Genomic DNA, 27,292 nt, shown 5'->3' with positions numbered 1-27,292 from the left:
TTATGTGGGATAATATAAATAAATGTTGTTTTTTTCCGCCTGGCAACATAGCTTATGAACCATGACCTTTAACCAACAGCCTGAGTTGCTGCTTAACGGTAGGTAAACTAACAGCTCAAAAGCAGGTCCCACAAGTTTTTCAAGATACTACAGAGTGAATGTGATGTACCCTCCAGGTGTGGACGTTTAGAAGGATTCATCCACGTCCCAGACAAAGGGGCAAAGCGAATCATTTCCATTTTCCCAGACAGGAAAGGTGGAGGGGCAGACGAGCCATCAGGACGCACGATGGCATCCCCGCTATGCGCACGTTCAGGTTCAGCCGCGGCCGCGGGACATTTCGGTCCAGCCACGCCCAACGTTTCGCTCGTTCGGTTATTTAAAGCACAAAGCAGAACAGGACAGCGGGAATACACACATGGTGCCAAGGACACTGAAGCTGAGGCCAAACACGGATGACTGAGTCCCACGTTAAAATCAGCCGTGCTCAACTGCAGCAGGGAAAATGCCGTCCTCCACCAACTCAGTCTCAATCCTGGCCTCCCCCTGGCCTGCAGAATGAGAGCTAAGGTTTTAAGCTGTTAAGCTCTCCGGCCCACCAGAACACAATCTGTAAAGGTGTGCCGTGCTATTTAATGTATCCTGGAAGGGTGCATCCCATCTAAAACAGTAATGAGGGGTTCCAGGAGGTTATGTTTTAGTTATCACACTCCCATAGGGTGTGATAACAGACTGTGCATTCAAACATCTCCAACACGTGACACACACGGCATGATGAACCTCCAATTCACATGAGGTCTGACTGGAATGGCTGGCAGACAGTATTCCACCAACTTTACAGAAAAAAAAATCTGTTTTCAATAGAAGATCTAAATGTTCCATAAATCTTGCATCTGAAGTCCATATGGCAAATTCATATGGCACACGCTCATCTGAAGGTTTTTTAGCATGTGTTTCATAGTTATTGGCTGCACTATTTTAGCAATAAAAACTCTGCCTTCCAAAGCCCGCAGTCCTGTCTGTTGAATGTCTGTTGAATGAGCTGTAATGTCTTTTATCGTACACCGTAAGTCTGTGATAGATCAGTAGCCACCAGAAGCAGTTGGGTTATGAGGCCTGGCCACCACCCACCTCACACACCCTAAATCTGTGCTGGAGATGAGACCTGCTTACCATGTAGGCTATTTGCTGCTTGTATTGTTGTTATGGGGAGATTCTATAGATAAATAATAAATGACGACAAATTACATCAATAAAAACATCAACAAATGATAAACAATCAGCCACACAACTGTCCATGCTACTACCTTTTCGATGCTGAGTTTGTTGAAGCATTTTATGATTGAGAGCACGATTACATTGCTGGGCAGTCTCTAATGGCAAGCTGCCTAAACTTATTCTACTACTCTGATCACGGTAATAATAAAATGGCTCATTAAGACTTTAACAACCCACCATACATTAACCTCTTAGGAAATATTAAAAATCAAGAGTTAGGTATCTTGTGGTCGTGAGGTAACCACTTGATAATATTTTTAAAAATACTTGAGTAATTATTAATATAATATTAGTAATATATTATCTCATGAACTAAAAATATTTTTATTGTACCACAAGCTCAATAAGTCACCAAGGAGTGTTGCAATCATGGAAGTTAACCATCTAAACTTTCTTGGAAGTGAAATTCTTAACGTGGAGTGACTCACAGGTGCTCATTGTGACACGGTGAAACCTCTCACACACACACACACACTTCCAGCCTTGCAACAGGTATGTCTGACAAACGCACTCTCACCCTGCTAGTATCGGTGAGTGGAATGTTTTGCACTTGATTGACTGACAGTATGACAGAACCTGCTGTATGCTGCTACTGGAGTTGTCAGGATGTACCGTATGTAGCAGCCCAGCACTGTGGTCTTGCTCTGAGCCAAGCCTTACTTACGAAAATACGCAGGTGTCTGGCGCAAACCAGGCCGATGGAGCCATTTTGTTCAGGGCCACAGACCACAAGCACTGTCGGCTGCTTCTTGCCCAGAGTACTCAGAGGAAAGGCCTGCAAGGTTAGGGAGAGAAACAGAGAGAAAGAGAAGAGAGAGAGAGAGAGACAGAGAGAGAGAGAGAGATTTCAATAAAATCGCCATATAAAAGCAATATAATATCATCTGCGAAAGCAATAAAAATATTTACTGCATATATTATAGCACATTGAAAAATGCTTTAAATCTTCCCGGGCACAGTGCACACATAGCCAGACTGCTGCACTGGCAGCACCACAGGTTTCCATAAGCACGTTATTCAGAGAGGTTCAGGAATCCCTTTATCGTGATAAACTTTAAAGGCACAGAAGCGGCTTTATTGCCCGCATCTTCACCTAACAAATAAATCATTTGGGTCCAAACTTCACTCTCTAAAAAACAACAGACGTAATAGAAAGACTCACTAACGTCAAAGGGATTCTGCCGCTGGAATCGGTTTGGTGGCAGAATCTAAAATATGGCTTAATTTATAAAATAGCTGTGTGTACCTAATAGCTCCTTGTATGACCCAACGGCCATCAAGCACACTGCAGGTTCAGGTCTTGGCTATGTCACTATGCCGACTATGGGTCTGATTTACTAAGACCTTTAGCACATACAAAACCTTTTAGCACAACACAACCGCTGATTGGTGCAAAGCAAATGCCATGACCAATCATTGGTCATGTTATTGGTTTGCATGCGCTAAAAGGTTCTGCATGTGCTAAAGGTCTTAGTAAATCAGGCCCTATGACTTAGAGTCTGCACTGGCAGTACACAAAGGCAGTTATGTAACTGGCAGTCTTCACTGGTCAGAGGGCATTGTGGGTAATCAGTCCACCAGGATTCATCAGCAGCATATGTCCATCCGAGCAATTCATCGGGTGCCCAGAGGTGACAGTCCTCATTAGTGAGAGACAGACATCTCCTCTGATTGGCCCGAGCAGAGCCGCTCTGAAAGCGTGTGACCTGTGGCGGGGGAAATCATCGCTGGCTGGCAGAAGCGTTGGAGGTGCAGCACACGCGTGGGCGTAGGTGGCACAGTGGTAACTAGATAAGTACAATTACCAGAGCCAAAACGGGAAGAAAACACGGGCCATGGAAATTGTACAAAAAAAAAAAAAGAAAGGCGTCCAGCCATCTGTTCCTGTGCCTCTTTGAGCATCTGCGTATAAACCATGGCAAATTTGTTTGGACTGATTTTAGTTCACATTTGCTTCCATTCATTTCTGTGTTTTATTTTTATTAGTATTTTTAAAGCAGCATTGGTCCTCCATACATACTGGTCTCCTGGACTGCACAACGGTATTTGTTGGCCGATCCATTCTCTATAACATCCTCCGTCTGTTGAGAGGAATGCATATTAACACATGCGTCCTCTATCGGTTCGGAAGGATGCACACTAACGCATGCATCCTGCATTGGGTCAAGAGAACGCGCAGTAACGCATGCATCCTCTATCAGTTCGGAACGAAATGCACTAAAGCATGCATCCTTTCAAGCGTGCACAGCCAGCCACGTCTTCACATTCTGCAGCCCACCTGCATGGCCACAGTCCCAGAGGACACATATTTACACAGATGGCGCAGGCAGGCTGCAGGTGCCTCGCTAATGCGAGGTGGGGAGGGGGGGTCACTATTGCCAATTGCACACAGCCCCATGGGACGCCCGGTCGCAGTCATGGTTTAGCCGGATGCACTCGGGACTCGGGAGGGTCACGTTTGCATAAGGAACGGCAGAGCCACTGCCGTTTCCCCGGTGTTTACTTCACGGGGGAGCTGAAGTGCTCCTCACATTCAGCCCTCATGCTTGCGCCTTGTATGGAATACTGTGTCCCTTCCAGCCATCTGTGGTGCCATATCTGATGGCTTTTTCTCAGCTACCCGTCCTGTCACACACAGTCAGCTACATGAGTGCAGTGAGGCTTGGGCACGTCACCCAAAATTGCACATTCATTCTGAAGACACATCAATTCACACTAGTGGAAACTTGTGTGAGAGTGTGCATCCTTGGTGTAAATTGTACAGATCTCTGATTTTAAGGTATTGTTATTTTTGTGTTTTTCCCAAAGAGAGGGAGTGTAAGAAGAAGAAGAAAAAGAGAGACTTGACTTCTAACTTCCCTTTTTAAACAATAAAAATGATACCCACACACCAATATTGACATGCAAAAAAAGAGAAAATAATAAGAAAGAGAGAGTGAGAAAGCGGAAAGGAAAGAAAGGGAGAGAGATGGATTGAGGATTGAGAAATGTGGATAGCCAAAGAGACAAGGGGAGAGAGAAAGCATTAGCAATTAGCCGCTTGTCTCGTAGGCTCCCTCTCCGGCATCAGGGGCAGCCTGACCTGTCAGAGAGAAGCCAGCCCTCCATCACTGTCAGCTGCTCTATCCATAGCGAGAGCTGCCGGTGGGGAATGGCATCCCTGTCTTTTTTTAAAAGCCCAAACTTAAATTAAAATAAACCCTGACGGGATCGGAAAAAATACCAGCGCCCGCGCCACAGGATGTCGACTTTAAATAACGCACTTTCCACTGCGCGTCCCGAAGCAGGCTGGGCCGCTCGCTGCGGCCGCTGGCTAACACACCCCCAGCTAGCCCCTCTCGCCCTGCTTCCCACCTTTCAGCACAGCCGTGCCACTACTGACACCTTTACAGATTTTATTAGTTTGACAGGCAGTGCGTTTACATGCACAGGTGAAATCGATCTATATTAATAGCTCGATTTGGCCAAAGATGAGATTTGATTGGATTATTGTCGTTGTCCCAATATACATGACTCGGAAAGAATCGATTTATTGGCCGGAGATATGTCTGACGAAGGCTTCTTATAAATCTTGCTTCCTCCAATTTTGTTGCAACTTTTTTGAATAGTTCGCCATTCCGCGTTTTTCTTCCATCCATGAATTTTAGGATATTTAACTCCTTTAGTTGCGATAGCATGAAGTTAGTCTCCTCGTCCGTCCAGAAATGTGTTTTTTTCGCCATGATACTAGGGCAAAACTGAGTTTTAGAATGTCGCCAGCAGTGTATGCGCGTGAGCTCGACAATGCATTTCTCACAGAAAAGGTCGTTTTTTTTAGTTCATTACAGTGGTGATAGAAGTGACAATAATTAAGTGCTCCTGTGCTGTTAGCTTTTATTGATCGCCGTACAAGGTTAATGTGAAGTAGCTAGCACAATCAGACAGCACTAACCCATAAAAATGTACTTTGCATGGTACTTGCTCAATCAAACGGTAAATGTGAAAAACATTTGATTATAGTCAGCGGCACCAAATTTTTCTGTCACACCCTCAATAAACGACAAAAGTCCCAATAGAAGATTGAATTAAATCTTTTAAAGTTATATATTTTCTGAAATGTTATCGATTCCGCTTGGCCACAGTAGTGGCTATGTAAATTACAGAACAAGCGCAGAAAGCCTAGGCCAATTTTTGGTCTATTGAAGCGTAGCCTATACATGCTGTAGTAAATCGACCACAACCGCATTATCTAGGTATGTTAATCCGACTTTGAAAAATTCGAATGAGCACGATTTCAGTCGGACTACAATGTTTACATGATTTTTAAAAGTCCAGTTTTAGCCAGACTAATACAATAAATCGACTTTTTCAAGCATCATGTAAACCCACTGAGTGACCAGAGGGACCAAAAAAAAGGAGGGGGGGAGGGAACAGGATGGACAGACAGGATTCCAAGGGCCCAGACTGACAGGGTCTCTAAACAAATATTCATTTCCAGGGGTGGGGGGGGCATTGAGAGGGTGGGGAGGCCATTGAGAGGGTGAGGGGGCCATTGAGAGGGTGGGCGGGCCCATTGTGAGGGTTGGGGGGCCATTGAGAAAGTGTGGGGGCCCATTGTGGGGATGGGGGGGCCATTGTGAGGGTGGGGGGGCCATTGTGAGGGTGGGGGGGGCATTGTGAGGGTGGGGGGGGGGAGCATTGTGGGGGGCGGGGGGGCATTGAGAGGGTGGAGGGGGGTCATTGTGAAGGTGGGGGGGGCCATTGTGTTATTTTCATGGGGCACGAAATCCCTGGTGGCGCCCCTGACAGTGACACTATTTGACACACCCTGTCTGTGCCGGGTGAAGGTGCTTTGGCTCCGGTATGTAGAGAATGCTTTCTCTCTCTAACATAGCCAAGGTGTAGGTCAAAAAATACTGCAGTTGAAAAGCTGTGAATGAAGTTAGTGATCTTATTTATGTGACATTCCATTGTATTTAATGCACAAAGAAGTAACATAACACTATTTTATTGGACTTGAGACTCAAGGACTTTGGTTCAGTTCCAGAATCTGACAATGGTGAAGATAATCAGTGGAAGAGAGATTACAGAACGCGCAGTGGTTATAATAATGATGCCCACAGCTGTGGGTACTGAAATTATACAGTATGTGCTATAAAGTGGTAAAGAAAACATGTTTCACTGGTGTGAGAATCTTTGTTCTCATTAGCGGACTGCTCTTGTGATATGCACCAGTGGCGGATATTATAACCTCTGAAAGAAGACAGAAAATATATTGCAAATTATAAGCTGCTTCCAAACACAGAAGGTTCTAGAACTTAATAAAGTAATTTGTTCCTATGAGATAAAAAGAAGACTAATAATAGCTCAACTGAACTGACCAAGAATTCATTATATACAGTAGCCATTCAGTTTGATGTGTGCTTGAACCTTTAAAACACTGATGTTTCAGCTTATTTTTCAGACATCAATTGGTTTCTTTTTCCAGAAAATATCCAATTCCTGTTCCAGACATACAAGTTCAAATGATAGCTGCTCACAGGTCAGGGAACATGCATTGGTGCTTTTTAAAAAGGCCCTTTCACTCTGCGTGAAAACTGAGGGTGCGCGTGTCCACGGGAAGCGGCTGACAACTGCCAGAGGATTTAAAAAAATTTTTTAAAGAGCGCTGCAAACGGCATGTCGTTTAAGCCATACTTCGTGTCGCACTGTGTTATTTCCAACCTCCCTGAGTGCCGAATTGAAAAATCCTGTTTGGTCTCCCAGGCGGAAACAGCTTAAGTTCAATCAGAGCACAGTGTCCCTAATTAATACATAGGTGGGGAGTATGCCCATCGTATCTGAGGCAAAACAAACCCCCATTTTTGGATTTCTCCGGCCATTAACCAATCAAGGTGTAAGATCACAAATCGGTTATTAAAATGCTCTTAACTGAACATTCTAATGCTGATGTACCAATCACGACTTGTAATTGAAAGAGTTCCAAAATCGTACTCTTCAGAAGATTAAGAAAAGAGGAAAGAGAATGGGACGGCGCGGCGTCCTCTGCGTTGCCCCGCCAGTGAATGTTGCGTCGAGTGGGTTTTACGCTCCGCACCTCGCAAAAGGAATGTTGTTTTTTCGGTTCCTTGCCAGGGATCCCAGCGCGCGGCTCTGGTCCCGTCCAGATGCTGGAGAGCAATCGCGGTGTTTACCCGGGGCGACGGAGGGCCGCTAATAGGGTCCCCGCGGACGCGCCTCCCCGGCGGCTCTCCTAATTAGCGGCGTGACCCACGTTCCCATCGAGCCGACACCTCCGCCCCGAACCATACATGATTGATGTGAGAGTATCAGCACCGCGTACATCACTACAGCAACGCCGAGCCAGTGGCAAACGGCCGCAGATTAGAAGAACACAGCGAGGTAGAGGAACTCCGCAGGTGAGAGATTCCGGAGAGAGAAGCGGAGCGGTATTTAAGATAAGATAAGATAAGATAAGGAAACTTTATTGTCCGTTACATTTACACGAAATGGAAATTTGCCTTCGGCATTCTGCCAAAAACAGCTAAAATACATGAAATACATTTTCAGCAGCAGCAATACTCGGGGGGGGGGGGGGGTTATTTGCTCTATTTACTCGAAACGACATTGACAGCGCTTTGACTGTTATCAGCAGCTACAAATGACAATAGATGTCAAGCATTCTGAGAATCAGTCTCTAAGGTATGGGACTTCGACATATAGCAGTGTGAGATTCATACCTTATATTCATCCAGTTGGCAGTTCAAATGTAAATCTGGAATGTATAGTTTTCCATTGTACTATGCAATACAATCATGTTAAATTGTAATATAACATTATGGCATGTGCCAGTTCTGAGGTCCAGTCAGATGACATTCTATGACAATTCAACCATGTCCATGTAGGAAAAGGCTATGAATCATCATTGCTGTAATACTTGTTATTATCCGTGCAATTTGATGCTGACCGCTATCATAATCTTCAGCTGCAATCATAGCAGTAACCTGAAATACAACATGGCTTCCTAATTTTGCTTTGCATGATTATACATGACAAGCGTAATGTAAATAAATGTTACATTATTTAATTATTAGGTGGCAAGCATGGTTCAATGCCCCAAGCAGAATTTACATTACATTACACGCACTAATCAGATGCTCATATCCAGAGTGACTTAGCAAAGTGGAGAACATCAGTTTTACACATCAGTGTAAAATTCAGGAGTGCAGAAGGCACAGAAATTCAATTTATAATCAATACATACAAAATATAAATCAGAATTTACAGTGCAGTATGTCTATGGCCAATGTGGCGTGTTGAAGAGGTTAAACTAATCGAGTACGGTCTAATGTGTGAATGGTGCCTCTCCTCATACGCTTGTGAGTGCCCATTGATAATTCACTTAGGCTCAAATCCAAATCTCAGGTTAATCGAGCATTATAAGCCGCAGGTGTAATAAGCAACTCTACCCCTCATCCTCAGTGTGACTCACAGCAGACAGTTCTGATGACTGTGTAAGTCTGGCTGGGGGATGGTTTTTGGAGCTTGGACGTTACGTTGTTCAGGGTGACGCAATGCTTCCATTTGCCAAACCGTATTCCACCAGTTAAACCAGATCACCCCATTCAGCCCATTTCACCCCAGCATTATTACTGAATTCTGTTTAAATGTGCTGCTGACTTTATGATCAGTGTCCTGGAGCTGCTGTTAAGGCAGTTTCATTTTAATCATTAATTTCTTTTTCATTTAACAGTCGGATGGGATCCACATGTGTGCCCCGTGTCCCTGTTAAGACAGTGCTAAACGAGAGGGAAGGGAGTGGTAGAGCTTAGGCGGAGGTGCAGAGGAAGCTGGCGAGGGAAAGACACAAGATGGAGAGATAAAATCGTTGGGGTTTAGCGCCGATAGCATGGGTGGGCAATTCCTGCAGGTTTTTGTTTCCAACCATCATCCTGCCTCAGTGAGCCAGCTGGCTGTATATACCCTCGTTGCCCACGTCTGGCCTGCAGGAGAGAGCACAGACCTTGGCGATGGCGATGGCGCAGGCATGACCCCAGATCTCGATGAGCTGCTGCTGTCCGAAGCGGTAGTCCCTCAGCAGCTCTGTCTCTATGGCGGCGGCGTCTGCCTTGCTGCAGGGGAAGGCAAGGTCACACAGAAACGCGTTAGGAGCGTATCTGCCCGCGACAATGCTCTGAACTGGATTTACCTCACTGCTAAGTGACTCATGGTGCTCTATCTGCTGCGCCTATGTAATATCATGAATAATACTCATCATCATCATCATCATCATAATCACAGTAATCATATCAATCATAATCATAATTATAGTAATCATAATAATCATAATAACCATAATCATTATTATTATTATTCTCAAAGCACTGTACAGTATGTTAAAATGAACAATGCAGAACACTACAAAAACAGTATAAATAAAATAAAAATAACAGCAAAGAAACAAACAATATGTACAAGGAAACAAGAGAGAGATACCATAACCACTACACACAGAAGTGCATACTATGCACATCAAACAATGTCATTGGCTTTCCTAAGCAGGTAAGATTTTAACTTAAAAGAGTGTATTAAAAGAGTGGATGGGGTTGGTAGCGCTCAGGTAGGTAATTCCAGAGCTTGGGCACAGCAGTGCAGTAGAAGTCATGGTTACATAGAAATTTATATCATTTATTTTTCATTAATCCTTTATTTAATCAGGGATGGTCCATTGAGAACATGTCCCTCTTTTTCAAGAACACCCTGGGAGAAATTCCAGAGTGAACGCCATAGTTGCAAGTGGGGAGAGAGAGAGAGGAAAGAGAGAGAGAACAGGGGTAAAAAGAGCTTGTGTTATTTTGTTTAGTAAAGAGAGTTGTTTCTTTTTTTGTAGGGACCCGACTTCATCTCTCCAGATTCAAGTTAGCATCCCTATATGCCCACCAGGAACTCAAACTAGCAGCTCTACAGTTACCAGTCAAACATCCAACCACTAGACTATCCTGCTAAAATGGACCAGAAGAGCATGTGTGGGGAGACCCAGCCTGTTAAGGCACTGTTCTGGTGCATGGATGGGTCAAACGCTCCAGCATCACATCCAGGTCAGGCCAGTGCTGACTGAGGCTGGCAGCCCAATTGTGCAACACACAACTGGCTCCAGCATCTCCCAGGGATAGGCGGGTTTCTGCTGGCATGACAGTGTCTTGTTGCTCACTAGCAACCCCTGCTGGTGGATCAGGTGTTTGCAAGTCTGCAGGTGAACGGCGGCTGACATTACGTGCTTCAGAAGACAAGCTCGGGCTTCAACAGGATCCCCAGAAGCGGCCTCTGGTTCGTAACTCCAGAATAGTTTGTCTGATCACGACACTGCCAAGTGGTCTGAGGACAGAGGTGTGAGTTGCATGGCCGCCAGTGGTGGGCATTTTTGAGCGTATTGTTTCTGAGCTGGTTTTAATTCTTCACATGACAAACACCTTCTCTTCCTGTCCTCTTTGAGCCGAGTCTCTTTATTTAGCTCCCTGAATCTCCAGGGATAAGAGCAGAGCCATATGGATAAGGCACACCCAGGGACTAGCTGGGGGGTGGCAGTGTAGTTTAACAGGTTAGGGAACTGGGCTTGTAGCCAAACAGCTGCAGCCTCGATTCCCAGGTAAGACACTGCTGCCGCACCCTTGAGCCAGGGTACTCAACCTCAATCGCTTCAGGATATATCTGGCTTTAAAAATGAGTAACTATGTGAAAATGCAAAAGCCGTGTAATGCCGCCCTGGATGAAAGTGTCTGCTAAATGCTTGTAGTGTCATGTGACTGGAGCCTCAGATTCAGGGCTCACACGGTAGGCTGCGTGGTGACCTCGGAGGGTGAAATAACAGGCATTCAGTACTCAGTCATAACCGGGTGACTCACTGCTTTACACCTGGACTGGACTGTAATCATTAGCCTTTTGGAAATGGAGGTGAATTTTAAGTATCCAAGCAATTCTAAGCGTTACTTGAAAAGTTGATGCCATTTACAGAATGTGCGTTAAAAAAAATAATAATTTGACTCCCTTTTCATACTATGTAAGTGAGATCATTTTGAATTTAATAATATAGTATGGAGCATCTGATTTTTACAATGCAGCACTGTTAAAATAGGCAAAAATAACCGACAAACCAACATTTTTGAGCACTCGCTATATCCACATCACGACAAAAAAGACCATTATATTTATTGTTCCATTTTCTATTTGGGTGGAATTTGAGATGATCGTACAAAAATCATTTTCAAAGGTGAACAATAAAAATTGTATGAAATTGAATTGTAGGATTGCTCTGGATTTTAAGTATTTCATCTAGAGCAAGAATTTGAAGTGAGTTTATAAAATGGACCCAAAACACACATCTTTTAAAAGCGATTTTCTTCTTCATATGATGTGCAATGCCCTGTAGCTAAAGGGAAGTTTCAAATGTATTAGCTTGTTACGAAGTCAAGAGCTTTTCACGAGGCATAGGTTATTACGCTAGAGACACCTTGTGGATTCCTTATGCACTGCTACTGTGCTTTTTCGTGTTGATACAGGTATTGTGCAGACATTTAATGCTTATATAAACCAGATGGACACACGTGTTTTGATTACAGTAGAGCCAAACATATGGGTAATCTGCAAGGTTCCAAAGTATTGAACTGATTGTTAAAACTTGTATTTTCTTTCTAGAAATCAATGAAGTACCAAGCAAAGAAGTAATGCATTTTAAATGCCATTGCAGTTCACACCTGATATTGTCTTAACTGTTAGTTTCCAGCAGCCATACCACCAGCGTAACACAGAGGTCCTGTAGTCACTAAAGATCCCGTGACACTTTTTGAAAGAATAGGGCTGTTTGTTTCCTGGCCAAAATCCCACAATAAATAAATAAATAAATAAATAACTGGCTGTCTAAATCTGGCCACCTACCCTTCCCCCATCACCCATCCCTTAGATTTGACTGGATTCCCACAATCCCTTGCTCACTTTGATTCCCCAGGTCATCATTTGCAAACACAAGTTGTCAGTTGACCTACCTGGCTAAATAAATAAATAAAGTAAAATGTCAAGTGACGTACTGGATAAGCACATCGGCTTTCATAACGTTGTGATGAGCTCAGCTTACACCTACTAAGGCCATCTTTGAAAACAAGCCTTTAAATCAGGGATGGGCAAATCTATTCAGCCAGGGTGTATGCCCGTTTTTCTTTCCACCAGATGTACAATGTTTCGTCAGGGAAAATGCTTTGGCGCAATGTTTTGACAGGGATGCCATCATCTGTGAATCGTGAGCTTATCAAGAAGCTTGGCAAAAATGTCAGAACACATATCGCATATGGCGAGGCCAGTTAAATAAATGAGCTGAAGTTGGCGGGAAGTCCAGACAGAGATACAGTCTTCCTTGCCTGCCCCTCCGTTCAACTGACCGTGTTTGCTGAGCTAAACTTAATCAGATTCAGTCACATCATTGGTACTGACCGGGCATATATGTAAGGACTTCAGTTCATCCCGTTAGGTTTCATTCAAACTGACGTCTCAAGGCTTCTAGTGAGAATGAAAAGAAATTGGGGGCAAAATAATTTTTAGCTGGAGTCTAACCGACTGTGGGACATGGCTTACTCGGCTCCTCCAGAATAATGACATAATCTTCACAGTATGTTGCCAAGGCAACAAAGAAATTCATGAATAGTGCGTGGGTCACTGCATTGCTTACGGTAAACAGTGCCCACACACATCGATCCAGGTGAAACTCATGAAACACATATCTCAAGCCCCATTTGTGTGTGTGTGTGTGCATGCGTGCGTGCGTGCGTGCGTGCGTGCGTGCGTGCGTGCGTGCGTGCGTGCGTGCGTGCGTGGGTGTGTGTGTGTGTGTGTCAGGGGGGGGGTCCTTTTCAATTCCCTGGGGGCACTGTCTGTCTAAACCGAATTCACATGGTACCGCAGAACACCTATCATGACATAGATGTTAGATAAGCACAGTATTCAGTAATCCCTCTTTGGGATGATGCAATCCTTGTTTGTGCCCAAACCAGCAAAACTGATTTTTGGAGACACAGAGTAAGGTAACCAGGGAATCATTATTAATGAAAAACAAAGATAAGTCACATTATTTATAAAATTCAAAGCAACTAGGGATCCTTTTATGGCACATAAGCTTTGCTTCCATCAAATGCTACTGAACATTTCCTCACCTCAATTACATTTTTAGTTCACTTTATGGCAGTGTACAGCATGCCTTTTGTCATTTCCCAACTGCCTTCAGTGGGTAGAAGCCACTACAGTCTGCATGCATAATTTACAGAAGACATTTTTTCCCAGGTTTTTCAGGGACACAATGATGAATGAAATTGCTATTGTTTTTCTAAAATTTTAATTTCAAATTCCCGACTAGTGTACACCTGCGGATATGTTCCTGCTCTTTAAATTTAACCTGTGTTGGATCACCAGGGCAACCGTCTCCCTGGAAATCCATGATGCGGTTTCTTACCGCTTTCTGCATTCGGCAACATGAATCCATCCACCTGTTGTTGTGCGAGTGCGATGCTGCGGTGTGTGAGCGCCACGCGCTAGCCCAGCCAACACAAAATGTTCTCACAATGCTTCCGGATTGGTTCATCAATGCTATGACATCGCCGCTACGTTGCAGCAACAGTGTGAGAGCGTTTCGTGTTAGCTGGGCCAGGACTTGGCCAGCGCAGGACCCCCACAAAATGGTTCCAGTGTGGTGGTCACGAGCTGGTGAGGCTGATGGAATTTTGCCCAGCTGAGCGTGTCCGGCCAAATACGAGCCCAGATTGAAACAAAGGCCTTCACTGGGCCTGCTTTGTTAGTCAGAGGCCAAATTCCTTCAGGTTCAGCGCCAGCTTTAAGTCAAGTGGGCAGGGAGGGGGGGGGACCATATTGTGTAGCAAGTTTGCATATAAAAACACACAACCCAGGGAGGCCATGCAGAGGAACATCTGTTGAAGCGAACAACAGCGGCACGCAGGAGAGACCCTTTCCCCCCCCCCAAAACTTCTCATTAATTTCCCCATGTGGCGCCCCGCCCCCCCTGGGCTCCTCACTGCAGCCCGCGCCTGTAATCACATCTCTTAATGAGCATGTTTACTGTGACAGCTCAGCGCACAAGGCTGCACCCCTGGTAACAATCCCTGAGGGACACCTACAGCTCTCCTGTGGAAAACACACGCGTGTGCATGCATGCATATACACACGCACACACACTCATGCCCACAAACACACACACACACACATGCATGCATATACACACGCACACACACTCATGCCCACAAACACACACACAAACACACACACACACACATACTGCATATATATACACACTCACACACTATACACACACACACACACATACACACCTGCACTCAGACACGCATACATGCACACACACACACACACACACACAGAATTTGTGAACAGTTCTCATGGCTTTTTAAAAACATGATCCTGCAGTGACGTACTTGTATACTTACTTATATACTGTATTCTTGTAGTCATGCACACTGTTGGAATATTGGCATGATATTAAAGTGCACGCAATGGCACATTGATATAATGTGTCTTCTTTTTATTACAAGAAAGAAAGTACACCATGCAAATGAAGTATTTTAATGCCCACAGTTAGTAACCGTTAACAAAGTGGGGGAAAAAAAAAAAAAAAAAAAGGCCTAAATATGTCGTATGGCCTTACAAGGAGCCACGGAAGACTGAGAGCTTCCACATGACATCTCCCCCCCCCCCCAAAAGTGATAATTAACCAAACAGCTCCTAAATCTGGATCCACGTGGTGAGCCATCTTTTTCGTGTAAGTCGTGCTGTAATTACCCAGCTCTCAAGACAAGCTAAATAACTGCATTTCCCACACTTGTTCAACTGCCACTCAAGCAAGTCCAGGGTCCGGTGCCCTGATGTTTCAAGTGCCATTTATGCTCTAATAAAGTCAAGCACTGCCCAATGTCACATACTTATTAGCTTCAGAAGAAAGAGGATGGAGAAGGCAAAGGAATAAAGCCTGTTCTACAGGCGAATAGGTCTCCATTCGGTCCCCCATGATTCGTCACCATTCCCTGTGCCTGATTAAGCTCCACTTAACAATAATTCTGTGCAATGAGCAAATCCCTCAAGAGGGAACCCTTGAGATAATCAAATATATTTTATTCTGTCTTGTTTCATTTTCTGTCATTTCCATTTTCACCTATGGGGGGCGGGGGGGGGGGGTAGTTTAATGACTTCTGACAGTGGGCAGAGTGGAAGGGAATTAGAACACATCACTTTGCTTTTAATTACATTGAGCTCGGAGTTACACTTTTATTTCATGGTTCACCTGAAAATTCAGGAAGAATGCCAAATTATACCTTGTCACTTGTAATGGATTACAAGTGATGTCCAATAAGCAATTCGAAGTAGCCATTTTGTTTTCAGTCATACCAACACCACAGAGAGTTCATTATAAGTTAATTGTATGCTAATTAATAAGCTTCACAATCCAGAACCAGTATTCCATAAGGCAAAAAATCCAGGTATCTTGGTTGGATTGTGAACAGCAGTACATGTGTTAATAAAGAATCTGAAAAGAGCTCTGATCTCGGATTAGATTTTCCCTTCGCATATCCTAACATTATCCACTGTGATAAAAAAAACCAAGACTCCTCATCAGAGATGTTTTATGAGTATGGGCCCAGAACTCATTAATACTCTATTGTACTCAATACAGAGAGATGAGGGTGGGATGATGTGTCTCCCTTATCCAGCCAATCACTGCTGTAAATGCATGCAGTCACGGCGTGCTCATCGTGGTCGTCCGGCGCTCACGGTGAAAAACAGAAACGTATCGGGAGACACGACAGCCAGCTGAACCACACAGACAACATTTGGTCCCACACTGGAAGTCCACAGCAGGACCAAATGTGTTAGAGCTGAATTAACACTTTTAGAGCTGAATTAACACCTTTAGACCTGAATTTTAGATCTGGACATTTTTACTGTGCAGTTTTCGAACAGACTCTTGAAGTCTCAGAGCCAACAGCAGGTGCAAAAGGTTTGACGGCTCAGCGGGCAGTTGCAAGGTTGGCAGCACTCCGCAGCAGGTGACCGTTACACCGGTGGGAGGTGAGGGAGGGAGGGAGGGAGCGAGCGAGGGAGAGCACAGCCTTTCAGACATCAATAACAGAGCACAGAGCAGAAAGGTCGGTGCAACAGGACAACACAAAGACAGGCAGCTGGTCAGGAGGGCTGGATTCGATATAATGGAGTAAAAGGCAAAGGAGTTGCAGCAAGGAGGTTGACTAGGACTGGGGCAGGGGACAGCGTTTCATTGGTTGTGAAAGTACAGAGACGGGTGTGACCACGCTCATGCTCCTGAGCAATACATTTCACAAGCACACTGCTTCTTGACATTGATACGTTTCTCACACTTCTGTTTCAAGGAATAATAATACATTGATATTTGAAAATAGCTTATACTTTTTAAAAACTTTTCTGCCATTTCAGTTGCAAAGGGCTTTGAATAGTCATACTCTATTGGTTGTTTCGGTTTTTTATTTGTACGCTCAGTGATTACTTTAGAATTGAGAAACTTTCATTTCAATTCAATTCAATTTGTATGGCACTTTTTGCTGAGGCACCATTACAAAGATGCTTTACAGTGGAAATAGAAAGGAAAATTGGGCAAAGCCAGGCCTTAATCCCCAAAAAGCAAACAAGTGAGGAAAAATAAAAAAGAACTACCAGTGGGAGGAAAAACACTCAAATCGGGGCGAGAAAAAACATCCCAAATGAGAAAAATCTCAGAAGGAACCTGGCTATAGAGAGGAGCCCATTATCCATTGGCCAAGAGAGGACCCCTGGGAAAAATAGCATACTTCAGTATACTTTAAATACAAACTTTAATTATACTTCAAGCATGCCAAAGTACACTAATAAACTGCATACTTCAATCTTGCTTCAGTATACAAATTTTTACGAGTGAATAATTTTTGGTGATTCCTTTTTGACACTGACATTTATTAAAGGGATTTCTGTATTTTCTTCAGAAGTGTTGGCAGTAATATCAGGCTTGACTGAATGCAGCTTCACAACAGAAAGTCATCACCACCAATCCTAATAAAGTACTAACCGCATTGCCCACAGCAGCAATGAGGAAATGGCCAAACTAATACCCGACAGCACAATCAACAATGGCACTTAGCAAATAATCCTCCATCTCTGTCACACTTTCTTCCCCTGAGTGATGGATGTTCAGGAAGAGCAGTCCACCTCCAGATGGTGGGTGGATGCGATCTGGAGTCTTTATTCCCCACGGTTTTGGGGACTATGATCTAATGAGTGATGTTCATTCACATTCACTTCGGGTTTGAACGGGGGAATTTGTGTCCACTGCAGCTGAAAATTGCATTAAGCCCCTTGCACAGCTGGCTAACTTTGTCACGCCTCCTCAAACCTGCCATATGATGACCAGTAGCTGGATTGAAGATCAACTGTGTGTAAGCTTTAACTGCATTTATGTTTTGTCTGCTATTTTTACACTCTGAAGAGGGAAATTTATAAATGAATTATAGGCCACCTTCCCAGCACATTTCAAGGACTGTTAGCACCCTCATAGCACCGGTGAACAAGTGTCAGAGTAACTCAGTTTGGCTAGATGTTAAAGCCCTGTTTAAAGATTGATGCCTCCTCTTCAACTCTCCTTGGCCTGTAATGTAACAATATGTGTTTTTTGAGATAAGGGAAAGACTACATGTCTGAGAGCCTCTCACTGTGAGTGTGACCTCAGGTGCAGCTCCGAGGGTCCAGCTCTGCAGTCTATGCACAGGGCGTCTGCAAACACACACTGCAAGGACCCTGCTGGGCATGTGCAGTGCATACTTTATCTGAGACTATCCTGAAACCCCAACATAAGCCACAATCCTGCCAAAAAAAAGTCTTGCCCCCAGGGTTCGCTTGAAGATCCTAGCCGATCAAAAGAGATATGCATTTAGCTTGGATTTCCTAATTTGAAAGCCCTTCTTTAAAGACGGACACCAGGCTGATCAGCATGGGCTACCCCTCTATATCAACTTCCTCCTTTTATAGCTTTTATAAGATTTATACCCACCAGGGGAGTTTCATACCACTGTTTGAGAGTTTTTTTTCTTCACCGATTCAGGTCTGTTTTTTCTCATCTGTCCTACATTTCCTTTTATTACATTTTTCTGTAAAGTGTCCTTCTGACAGTGTCTCCGTGAAAAAAAACGCTTTACAAATAAAATTTAATCAAATTGTATTACACCAAGCTGGAGTATTGTAAGTTCAACGATGTGTTTGCTAGCCACACACTTCACATCTGAAGTACCTTCAGCTCTCAAGAGCTTGATCTCATTACTTTGCTCATCTCAGTTAAGGGGGCCACAAATACATCTGGCTGCAAGTGTTTGTACAAATGTGTAAGCGCATCGTTAGTACAGTTGTTAAGGGTGATACTGGACAACCACTGGATACTGGAAACCATGGAAACAGAGGCGGTCGTTTGAGGCGTTGCCTCAGTCGGCATATACGTGAGGGGAGAAAGAGAAAAAGAGAAGGAGAAAGAGAGACGCACTGGAACATTCCTTCAGGCCCAATTAAAACCGCTGCTTGGCTGAGCTGGAAGTTGCTGAGGCAAAAAAAATAAATCAACTGAAAAATTACCCCCTCGGACGACAGTTATTTTAAAATAGCTGAACCGACCGCTCACGATTCACAGAAGAACAATCCCCTAATCGCAAAGGTAATGCAACTGCATTACCCATCCTAACATAATGAGAATGGTCCACTTTTTTTATAGTGTTTTACAATGCTCCTGTTCCCACTAAAGTCCAACTGTAATGATTGCGATTTATATGGCAGCCCGCACCTTGGGGATATTGCTGACATCATTCTGAGTCATGCGGTTGTTTGAGATGGCTGAAAGTCTGGAGCGCTGATTGAGTGTTCCCAGAGTAATCAGCGAGGACTAAAGGACGAGTGTCCTGCAGTTAATTCAGTGCCATCGAGCCTCGCCGCCGTCCCACCTACGGGTTCCTACGGGGAGATTCTCACAGACATAATCAAATATTCAGAGGACTCATTCACCCTCGCCACAGAAGCAAGGAGAAGTTTCAGCTGAGCGAGAGAAGGAGGAAGAAGCAAAAGAGCAACGAGTGGGCGTGCAAAAGAGGGAGAGCGAGAGAGGGAGGGAGGGAGACAAATGTATCACTGCAGAAAATTCTGAATTAATAAGTGCCGTCCAACCAGAATTCCAGGATAACTCGCTGAGGACGTGGCTGTTTGTATGCAGCATTCGACACACAGAGTCTTTGTGTCTGCATCAGAGGGCACCCTACTGTCCATACAACATACGACAAGCCGATAGTAATGAGTCATACTCCGGTGGGTCCTCAAGGCACAGAGGAGCACACAGAGCAATACAGTGCAACACAGAAGAAAATTGCGACACGCGTGTCATACATTAGCAACACTGTGAAGTAGTTCTTTCTCACGGTCTACGAAATTGCTTTTTAAAATGTATTAAATCCACCCGTGGTGTCCAATAAAAAACTCTCCTCTCAGGGGCCTTCTGGTATTTCAAGAAGGGGATTGCAAGATACAAAGCCAAACCACAAGGGGAGGAAGACTAGACCTGGTGTCTAACGTACTTTGACTGAGTAGAGAGGTTTTCAACAACAAGAAAAATTGGGATTGTGAGCCACTTATCTGTGGGACCATCCAGGCTACCCCATGGCCTTATGCAGCAATCAGTTAAAGATGAGTCATCCAAGGTGGATAAGTCACGGCTGAGGAAGGGTCAAGAGGAGGAAAGTAATTCGCTGACCACCTGGGGACAGCACAAGCCACCCACGCTCTTACCCCGGGGGATGGGGGGGGTTTGGAGCAGACTCGAGCTCACGGCTCGGAAAGCTGATGGAGATCATACATTTTGCCCAGAGCCTGCATTGATTATTGAAGGGGATCAATGAATCCCGCCAGACCGGGGTACTGATGAGCGGTTTGCGGATGAGTGCGCTCACGCGGTTCACTTTGCGTGTCGTCGTTTCGTCGATACCATCTACGCTGGGAGATCTACATCCTTTCACTGCGCGTCTTAATAGGACCAAGCCGAAAATCTCATTCAGAAAGACAATAAAAATGTTTGGACGATCGGGGTCTTTTTGGTCACATGGTGTATTATCATTGTTCTACTCTTCAGTCTGGTTCATAAAGGTGGTAGAAGTCCACAGCTCAGGAGCCTGGCATTTTAAACATTGCCTCAGAACGAGTAAGAACACATCACATGCAGTTAGACAGCATTAAAAGGTCAACTGTAGATCTTCCCTGCAACAAAACTGCTCTCAAGCTCTTTCTCATGGCTACAAGCCCATCTGACGAGCACACCTTTCTGCAAAGCCCCCATAGACCGAGAGCTTCAATGCTTGTCATATTACACTGTAATTCTCAGGGAGACGTTTAATAAGGATTTTCATCATTTTCATCACTGTTTGTAATATTATTTCAAGGCCCAGCGCTGTCATAAATTTAATTTACTCCCCGCTTTCCGATCATAACACCATTCAGGATAAAAATAACGCAGCGAGCGACTTTATTTATTGCCGACAATGTAAACAGTTATCAACAATTTTCCTAAGAGGGCGCCGTGACAAATCTCTCCCGGAGGGAAGAGAGTCCGTTTGCGCTGCTTGCGCAGCGCCATTGTCCTAGAAAGAGAAAAGCAAGGAAAGAGGGAGAGTTTGGAACGCCAGCCAGAAGGCTTTGTCCGCACGCCGCCGGGCATCCGAATTAAGACCTCACTCTGTAACGGCTTCTTTTTAAACGAGCCACTGAACCGGCCCGACAGGAGCAGGAGAACAGCCAGGCGCACGGCGGGGGGACCCGAGGGAAGAGGGGAAGACCGAAGGACAGAAGATCGAATCTGAAGGTCAAGCGGCAGGAATGCGAGGAGGAGGCCGGTCGGCGGCGGTGTCGGGGTTTCCGAAATTTTTCGAGAACAGGAGGGAAGCCAGTTAAGTGGTTCTTCTGGGCAGGTGCTCCTAATCCTCCCAGATCCCAACAAAGTGGGACGTTTAAGGAAACCGTACCAAACATCACACTGGCCACACTTTCTAATTAAATGGCGGATTTCACACGAGGTTGTGAATGGCACCTTATTTACAGCAGCAAAATGAAGGTGTATATTGAGCAGCACAATCCCTGTGAACTCATAACAGGCATCCTCCAGATTGTCTAACCTGAGAAAAGGAAGGAGGGGCAAGGGGGTGGGCTGGAGGGATATGAAATTAGCTTTTGCCACCATGAGTGTTTCTCTTTTTGACAGCTGAGAAAAGGCAGATATCATTACAACAGTGATGGCAGAATAGCAAGGGATTGTCATCTCTCTCCCTCTCTCTATCTCTCTCTCCTCCCTCCCTCCCTCCCTCCCTTTCTCACTTTGACCCATGCTGACCCCTTGAAGGAATACAGGCTGACGTCCTCATTGAAATTGTGAGACTACATCTTCTCCCTTACTTTAACACACAGCATCCCCTCCAACCAAAGCAAGGACAAAATAAATTATCAAATTTTATTTACCTTTTTAAATAAAAATAAAAAAGCAACTGTTTGCCAGCTGATGCTTGCGTGCAATGCATACACACCCATACTCCATGCTCCTGTCCATTTAAGAAACAAACCGTTGTGTCCTCCATCTCTACCGATCTTTCATACACGATGGATAACGATGATAAGAGGCTACGTGAGATTGCTTTGGCAGGAGGCCAGACGGCGCAGAACCAAACACCGATTCCCTTTCCGGAAAAGAAACCGGAACAAACAAGGATCAAATGCTTTGCTAGATTATTTGGTAACTAATTAAGGAGAGCCATGCTTAATGAAATCCCCCTTTTGGTTAATCACATTAAGTAGCAGGTTATGATAAACTGGAAGGGAGGATTAAGCATGAGGGCTGACTGCAGAGAAGCGGGCGATTTGCCAGCTTTAAATGGAAGAGGCTGAAAACGTACATGTTAACCGTAGCTAATTGTCTGAAACCTGCCATTGAATGTTTCTAATGGTTAAATAGCGCTTTGATTTAAATGGAATGCAGATAACCCATCTGCAGCCTGTTTCCTTTGCACACGTCGCTAATGTGGCATTACCTTCCTAACTTGCATGCAGCCTCATCAATTATGCTGGCATGCGTGCCTCGTGAATGATAGGCCTAATGCTTCAACCAAATTCAACATGTCAAATTGCCAGTAATATATATATATATATATATATATATATATATATATATATATATATATATACACACACACACACAAATAAAACAAATAAAAAACATGAAATTAGTGGTCTTGTGAACAAGCTGTTAAGGTCCAATCACTTGGATTTATTACATTTTAGCTTTAGAAGGTTTAAACCTCCTAGTAATCTAGTTTGTTATGTCATCTAAGCGGTTTGCAAGAGTGGAGGAGACAGACGCCACGATAGATTTGGTGCTCAAGTAGGCTACAACAGTGTATCCTCAGCACAGCAATGAAATGAAACTTGAGGCCACCATCGGCAGGGATTCTCTGAAGTGTGTGAGTTTTTTGGACATGAGTGTGTGAATTGTGTATTGGGGCTCAGTACGTGAGTTCTAAGTTTTACTCGTGAGATTTACGAGCCATGTTGTCTCATCTGCGCAGTTCGTGTTAAGTAGCCGAGGTCTGATAATTTAATGTAATTTTCCGCTCAGACTGTGCACGGCACTGTTATCCCAGTTGTGTTCTCCTACGGTGCTTGCGCCGCTGGATGAATAAGCATTCCCATGGCTAAGCTCTTTCCTGGCGATTCACATCATCCACTTAAATCTCCCATCCGCGCACGGAGCAGCTGAGCACGATGTGTTCACGGCTGAGGCAAGTGCCCAGCGCGTAAATCATGTGCCAGTTAATTAAGTATGCCGAGCGATTCCCGTGTACTTCTCAGTCTGCGTGTTTAGGTGGTCCTACTTAACGCGTCCACAGACCAAGATCAGGCACTTCAGGCAGCAAAGAATGAGGCAATTGAAGTGAAAGGTGGGTTGAGAACGATCACCACAGCAGGTCCGTGTAATGAGTCTGATAAAAATAGAACGTTTGTGCACTACAGAAACAAGACAAGCAGATCTGGGGTGTACCGTGTGTTGACTATGAAAACATTTCTTCCACAATGAAAATTCTTACTGATAGGACAAAAAGCCTTCCATGAGACTTGGGAAAGGGGAAAAAGAACAATGCCACATTTTCTAGGTTAGCTAACAAATTAAGTTTTTAAAATGTATTTATTACAATGTACTACCCTAGGTTAATTGTGATTATATATAATTTTCCAAAAAAGTAATGCATTCAATAAATGATGTCCATGCAATGAATTTACATCTACTGCACTGAAAAAGTTCCCCCCACACTACGATGATAAATAATCCCGCTACCACATACAGTAGCAGATGGACTATGAGAGCCGTGTGTACCACTCACAGCAGTGTTACATCAATAATTTCTCCTTTCAATGAAACATTCAGTGCAATAGTTCAATTAAACATATCTCTGTAAATCTTATGTCTTACTTATCGAGAATGTCTACAAGGCAAAGTGTGCCCATCCCTCATCCCACTGTGAGCCATTGCTCCTTAGATAGCATGCAAAGCGCACTTACAAAAACTTACTTGTTTTTGGGTATTTAATTACTTTTTATTCCTTTTAGATCACCTCACACGAAATCCTAGTAGCACATACTGTGCTTTACATTGCTCTGCCATAACAGTGAGCTTACTTCTTCAAAGTGGCACCTGAGTATTAAAATGGATTAATTATTTCTCCATCCATATGTACGCATGTACCAGCAATTTACAAATGTACCCACAATTTTTTTTATTTTTATAATTACAGTTATGTAACGTAAAGTACTCATTAAGCTGGTTACATTAAGGTATCTACCACATTAGATCCAATAAAGTAAGGGGAGAGACAGAAGACTGGTCCTCAATGAGTCATCGATCATTTCATTAAGAGAGCAGTCAGGTTTTCGCTCGCTACCTCACATGCATACCAAAAGCGTGCTTTGAAAAGATATATTCTGGAGGCCAGTTAGTTCCTCAGCCTATTCAGAGTATGCATTTTATTTTTAAGGTAAAAAACGAGAGAGGTAAGCCATTTTACTTCCTCTCCATGGAGTCTGCTGTTCTTTCATTCGCAACTCTAAGAAAGCAACAATGCCAAGCTCTTTAAAAGAGGAGAGGTGAAAGGTGTCATGTCCAGGAGAGCTTTTTCTTCCTAATACTTTCCAGCTTTTCAGGACTGCTCCTATTTTCTCAGAAAGCACCACTTCAAAAACGGCATTATAGTTACTACAAAATCTCTCAGTACTTCCACTCCGAACAGCCAACAAAGGATTTGAGATGTGCTGAAAAGCAGTGGTAGGGGCAGAATACGCCTGTGCCTTATCGGTTCTTTGAGTGACATTGTGATCTACTTCTCAGGTCATCTCGTTTGGGAAAAGCCCAGATAAGAAGCCAAACGGATGGCCCGAAACTGAAAGGGAAGGACCCAGAGCCTGCAGCTCCCGACGTAGCTCTGGAATCCGCCGGCAGCGCGCTCAGAGAGGAAGCGAAACGTGGCGCTCGCGACCCGCGCTTCCCCCAAACGGCCGTCTCCCTTCTGCACCTTTCACAGGCATCGCTTTCACTGAGGATATGAGAATATCAAGAGGAGCAGAACCGCGCAGCAGGGGAACAGACAGCCCAGGTGTAGAGCTGTCGGCAGCTACAGTACCTGTATAATTAATGATGGGAGCCAGGTGGGTTGGTGGGGGGGGGCATGACAGCCACAGGAACCCTGGGAGCCGGTGTGTCAGTGCCGCGCTAACTTGTGACAGCTGCTGGCGGGGGGTGGGGGCGGGGACGGGGGGGCGGGGGGTAATGTTATGCTGGCTGCTGATACTGGAGGGGGGTTGATGAAATTGCCTCATCACCTTCACGGCGAGCTCCTACGCGCGGACGTGCGTCCGTGACCCGCAGGCCGCGGCTCAGAAGAGCCAAAGGGGAGTTTAGCGTCACGCGCAGCTATCGAGTGGCGCTTTCATCCCGCTCTTTTGAAGCCTCGCGGCTCTGCCCTGTGCCGCTGTGCAGCGCCGGCGTGTCGCCTCCGATCCTGGCTCCCGCGCGCGGCGCACTGCTGACACCGGGCCCCGCGCGTCAGCGTCAGCATCCCACTCACACCGCCGAGCCGCACCCGCGGTACAGCACAGCACAGCACGCCTGAATCAGGACCGCTTCAAAAGCAAGGAGAGGGAGAGAGAGAGAGAGAGACGGGGGGAGAGAGAGACAGAGAGACAGGGGGAAAGAGATAGAGAGGGAGAGAGGGAGGGAGGGGGAGAGAGAGAGAGAGAAAGAGACAGAGAGAGAGAGAAATAGAAAGACAGGGACAGAGAGACAAAGAGAGAGACAGAGCGAGAGAGAGGGGGGAGAGAGAGAGAGAGACCGAGACCAGCAGCCAATGCCCTTGCTAGCACACACTATCCAACTGTCAAAGGACACCTCAGGAATGCACAAAGTACATGAAGACATCCACTAGGGAGGATCTATCTGTACTGAAGTGTATTTCCTTGGGGGCGATGCAAAGACACTTAGCGACTGCTCTCGTAATTGGAGAGTCTGTCCTAAATACATCAGGCTACACACTGCGAGCAACTCCTTGTTCTATCACTGTAAATTCCCAAGTTATTTGTCAGAAGCACTTAAATCAGGACACACACTTTCTGTATAGGCGTGTTCCTAAAAACTAAAGAGCACAAAGAGTTTTTTCCCAAATACTTGTCTGCTAATGTTTGCACAACTGAGGCTTGGAGAAGTTGATATCTCAATAAAAATAAAATAAACTTACACGTTATCTTGCAACTGTCATATTAATTGGCACATTGAAAACTTGTTGGGGCCATGAATAGAGGGAAAGGTAGGGTTGCCAGATTCCCAGTTTCAAACTGGAATGTATGGTTTTCAAATTATTGTACAGGTCAATAAAATGTGCTCCATTGGTTTCGATTGCATGTTGTCTGGTTTTAACTAATTCTAAATCTGGAAACCCTAGGGAGAGGCCAGTTGAGGGCGCTACTGAGCCTATTCAGGCATTGCTGAGGATTCAGGTTATTATGCAGAACAGGAGCAGTAGGGTTGCCACAGGACATTAACAAAGTTAATGAACAGTGATGCTCCAAATACGAGCTCCAGCACACCACCATTTATTTCATTCGGATGTCTACCCTATACCATACCTCCCTGTTTAAATTATACATCAATTTCTACCTGTATCTTTAAATATGAATTCTGAAGAGACAGTGAGAATATTATTCTTTTTTTTTTTTAATTTCCTTTTCCCCAATATGAAATTCCCAGTTGCATACACCAGCATTCACTGGAACTCTGCCATCAATTTGGCAGACGCGCATGACACCAAGTGGCACTTCTTATCACACCACAGCCCGTAAGCTGAGTATGCATAGAGATGAGTTGTAGGAAGACATTTCAGTGTGCAAATTAACAGGCAGAATTGCAAGCACCTGATCAACCAGCAGGGATCGCTAGAGAGCAATGAGCTGCGTGTCCCTGGCAATTGAACCTTCCCTAAACATGGGTGGTGCTATCCCCAATTGTGGTTTGCCCTGCGGGGCTATCGGCTACAGTTAGCACCGGCACTGGTTACTGCCACGGGTTTCCATCCCGGACTGCGGAGCAAAAATGGAGCCTTAACCGTATGAGCCATCCAGCAGCACTAAGAATAGTGCTTCTCAGATAATGTGCAATTAAACCTGAAGTAGAACGACAAGGGAGTCTGGTTTTAAGCAAAGCCATACACTATGGCATAGTTCGCATGTGAAGACACTGAAGAAGCACAATACTACAGAAATGTAGGCCAGCATGATATGATTGTCATTTGAGGGGTATAGCTGCAGCTTAAGATGTAATGAATGACAAAATCAGCCTAGATTTCAGCTCACAGTCAAG

The 27,292-nt window shown here is 44.7% G+C and overlaps 1 protein-coding gene across 1 annotated transcript in view; it reads right to left on the bottom strand.

Moving 5' to 3' along the window:
- The window catches only part of yjefn3 (YjeF N-terminal domain containing 3), a 45,011-nt gene that overhangs the window by 3,666 nt on the left and 14,053 nt on the right, over positions 1 to 27,292 (bottom strand). The window contains exons 2-3 of the mRNA XM_035412456.1: positions 9,281 to 9,389; positions 1,943 to 2,053 (exon numbers count right to left, since the gene is read on the bottom strand). Coding sequence (XP_035268347.1) covers positions 1,943 to 2,053; positions 9,281 to 9,389 — 220 coding nt within the window. The remainder of the gene's footprint in view (positions 1 to 1,942; positions 2,054 to 9,280; positions 9,390 to 27,292) is intronic.

This window comes from Anguilla anguilla, chromosome 4 (assembly GCF_013347855.1).
Source record: "Anguilla anguilla isolate fAngAng1 chromosome 4, fAngAng1.pri, whole genome shotgun sequence".
Taxonomy (NCBI): domain Eukaryota; kingdom Metazoa; phylum Chordata; class Actinopteri; order Anguilliformes; family Anguillidae; genus Anguilla; species Anguilla anguilla.
This window is presented reverse-complemented; position numbering and strand designations above follow the sequence as displayed.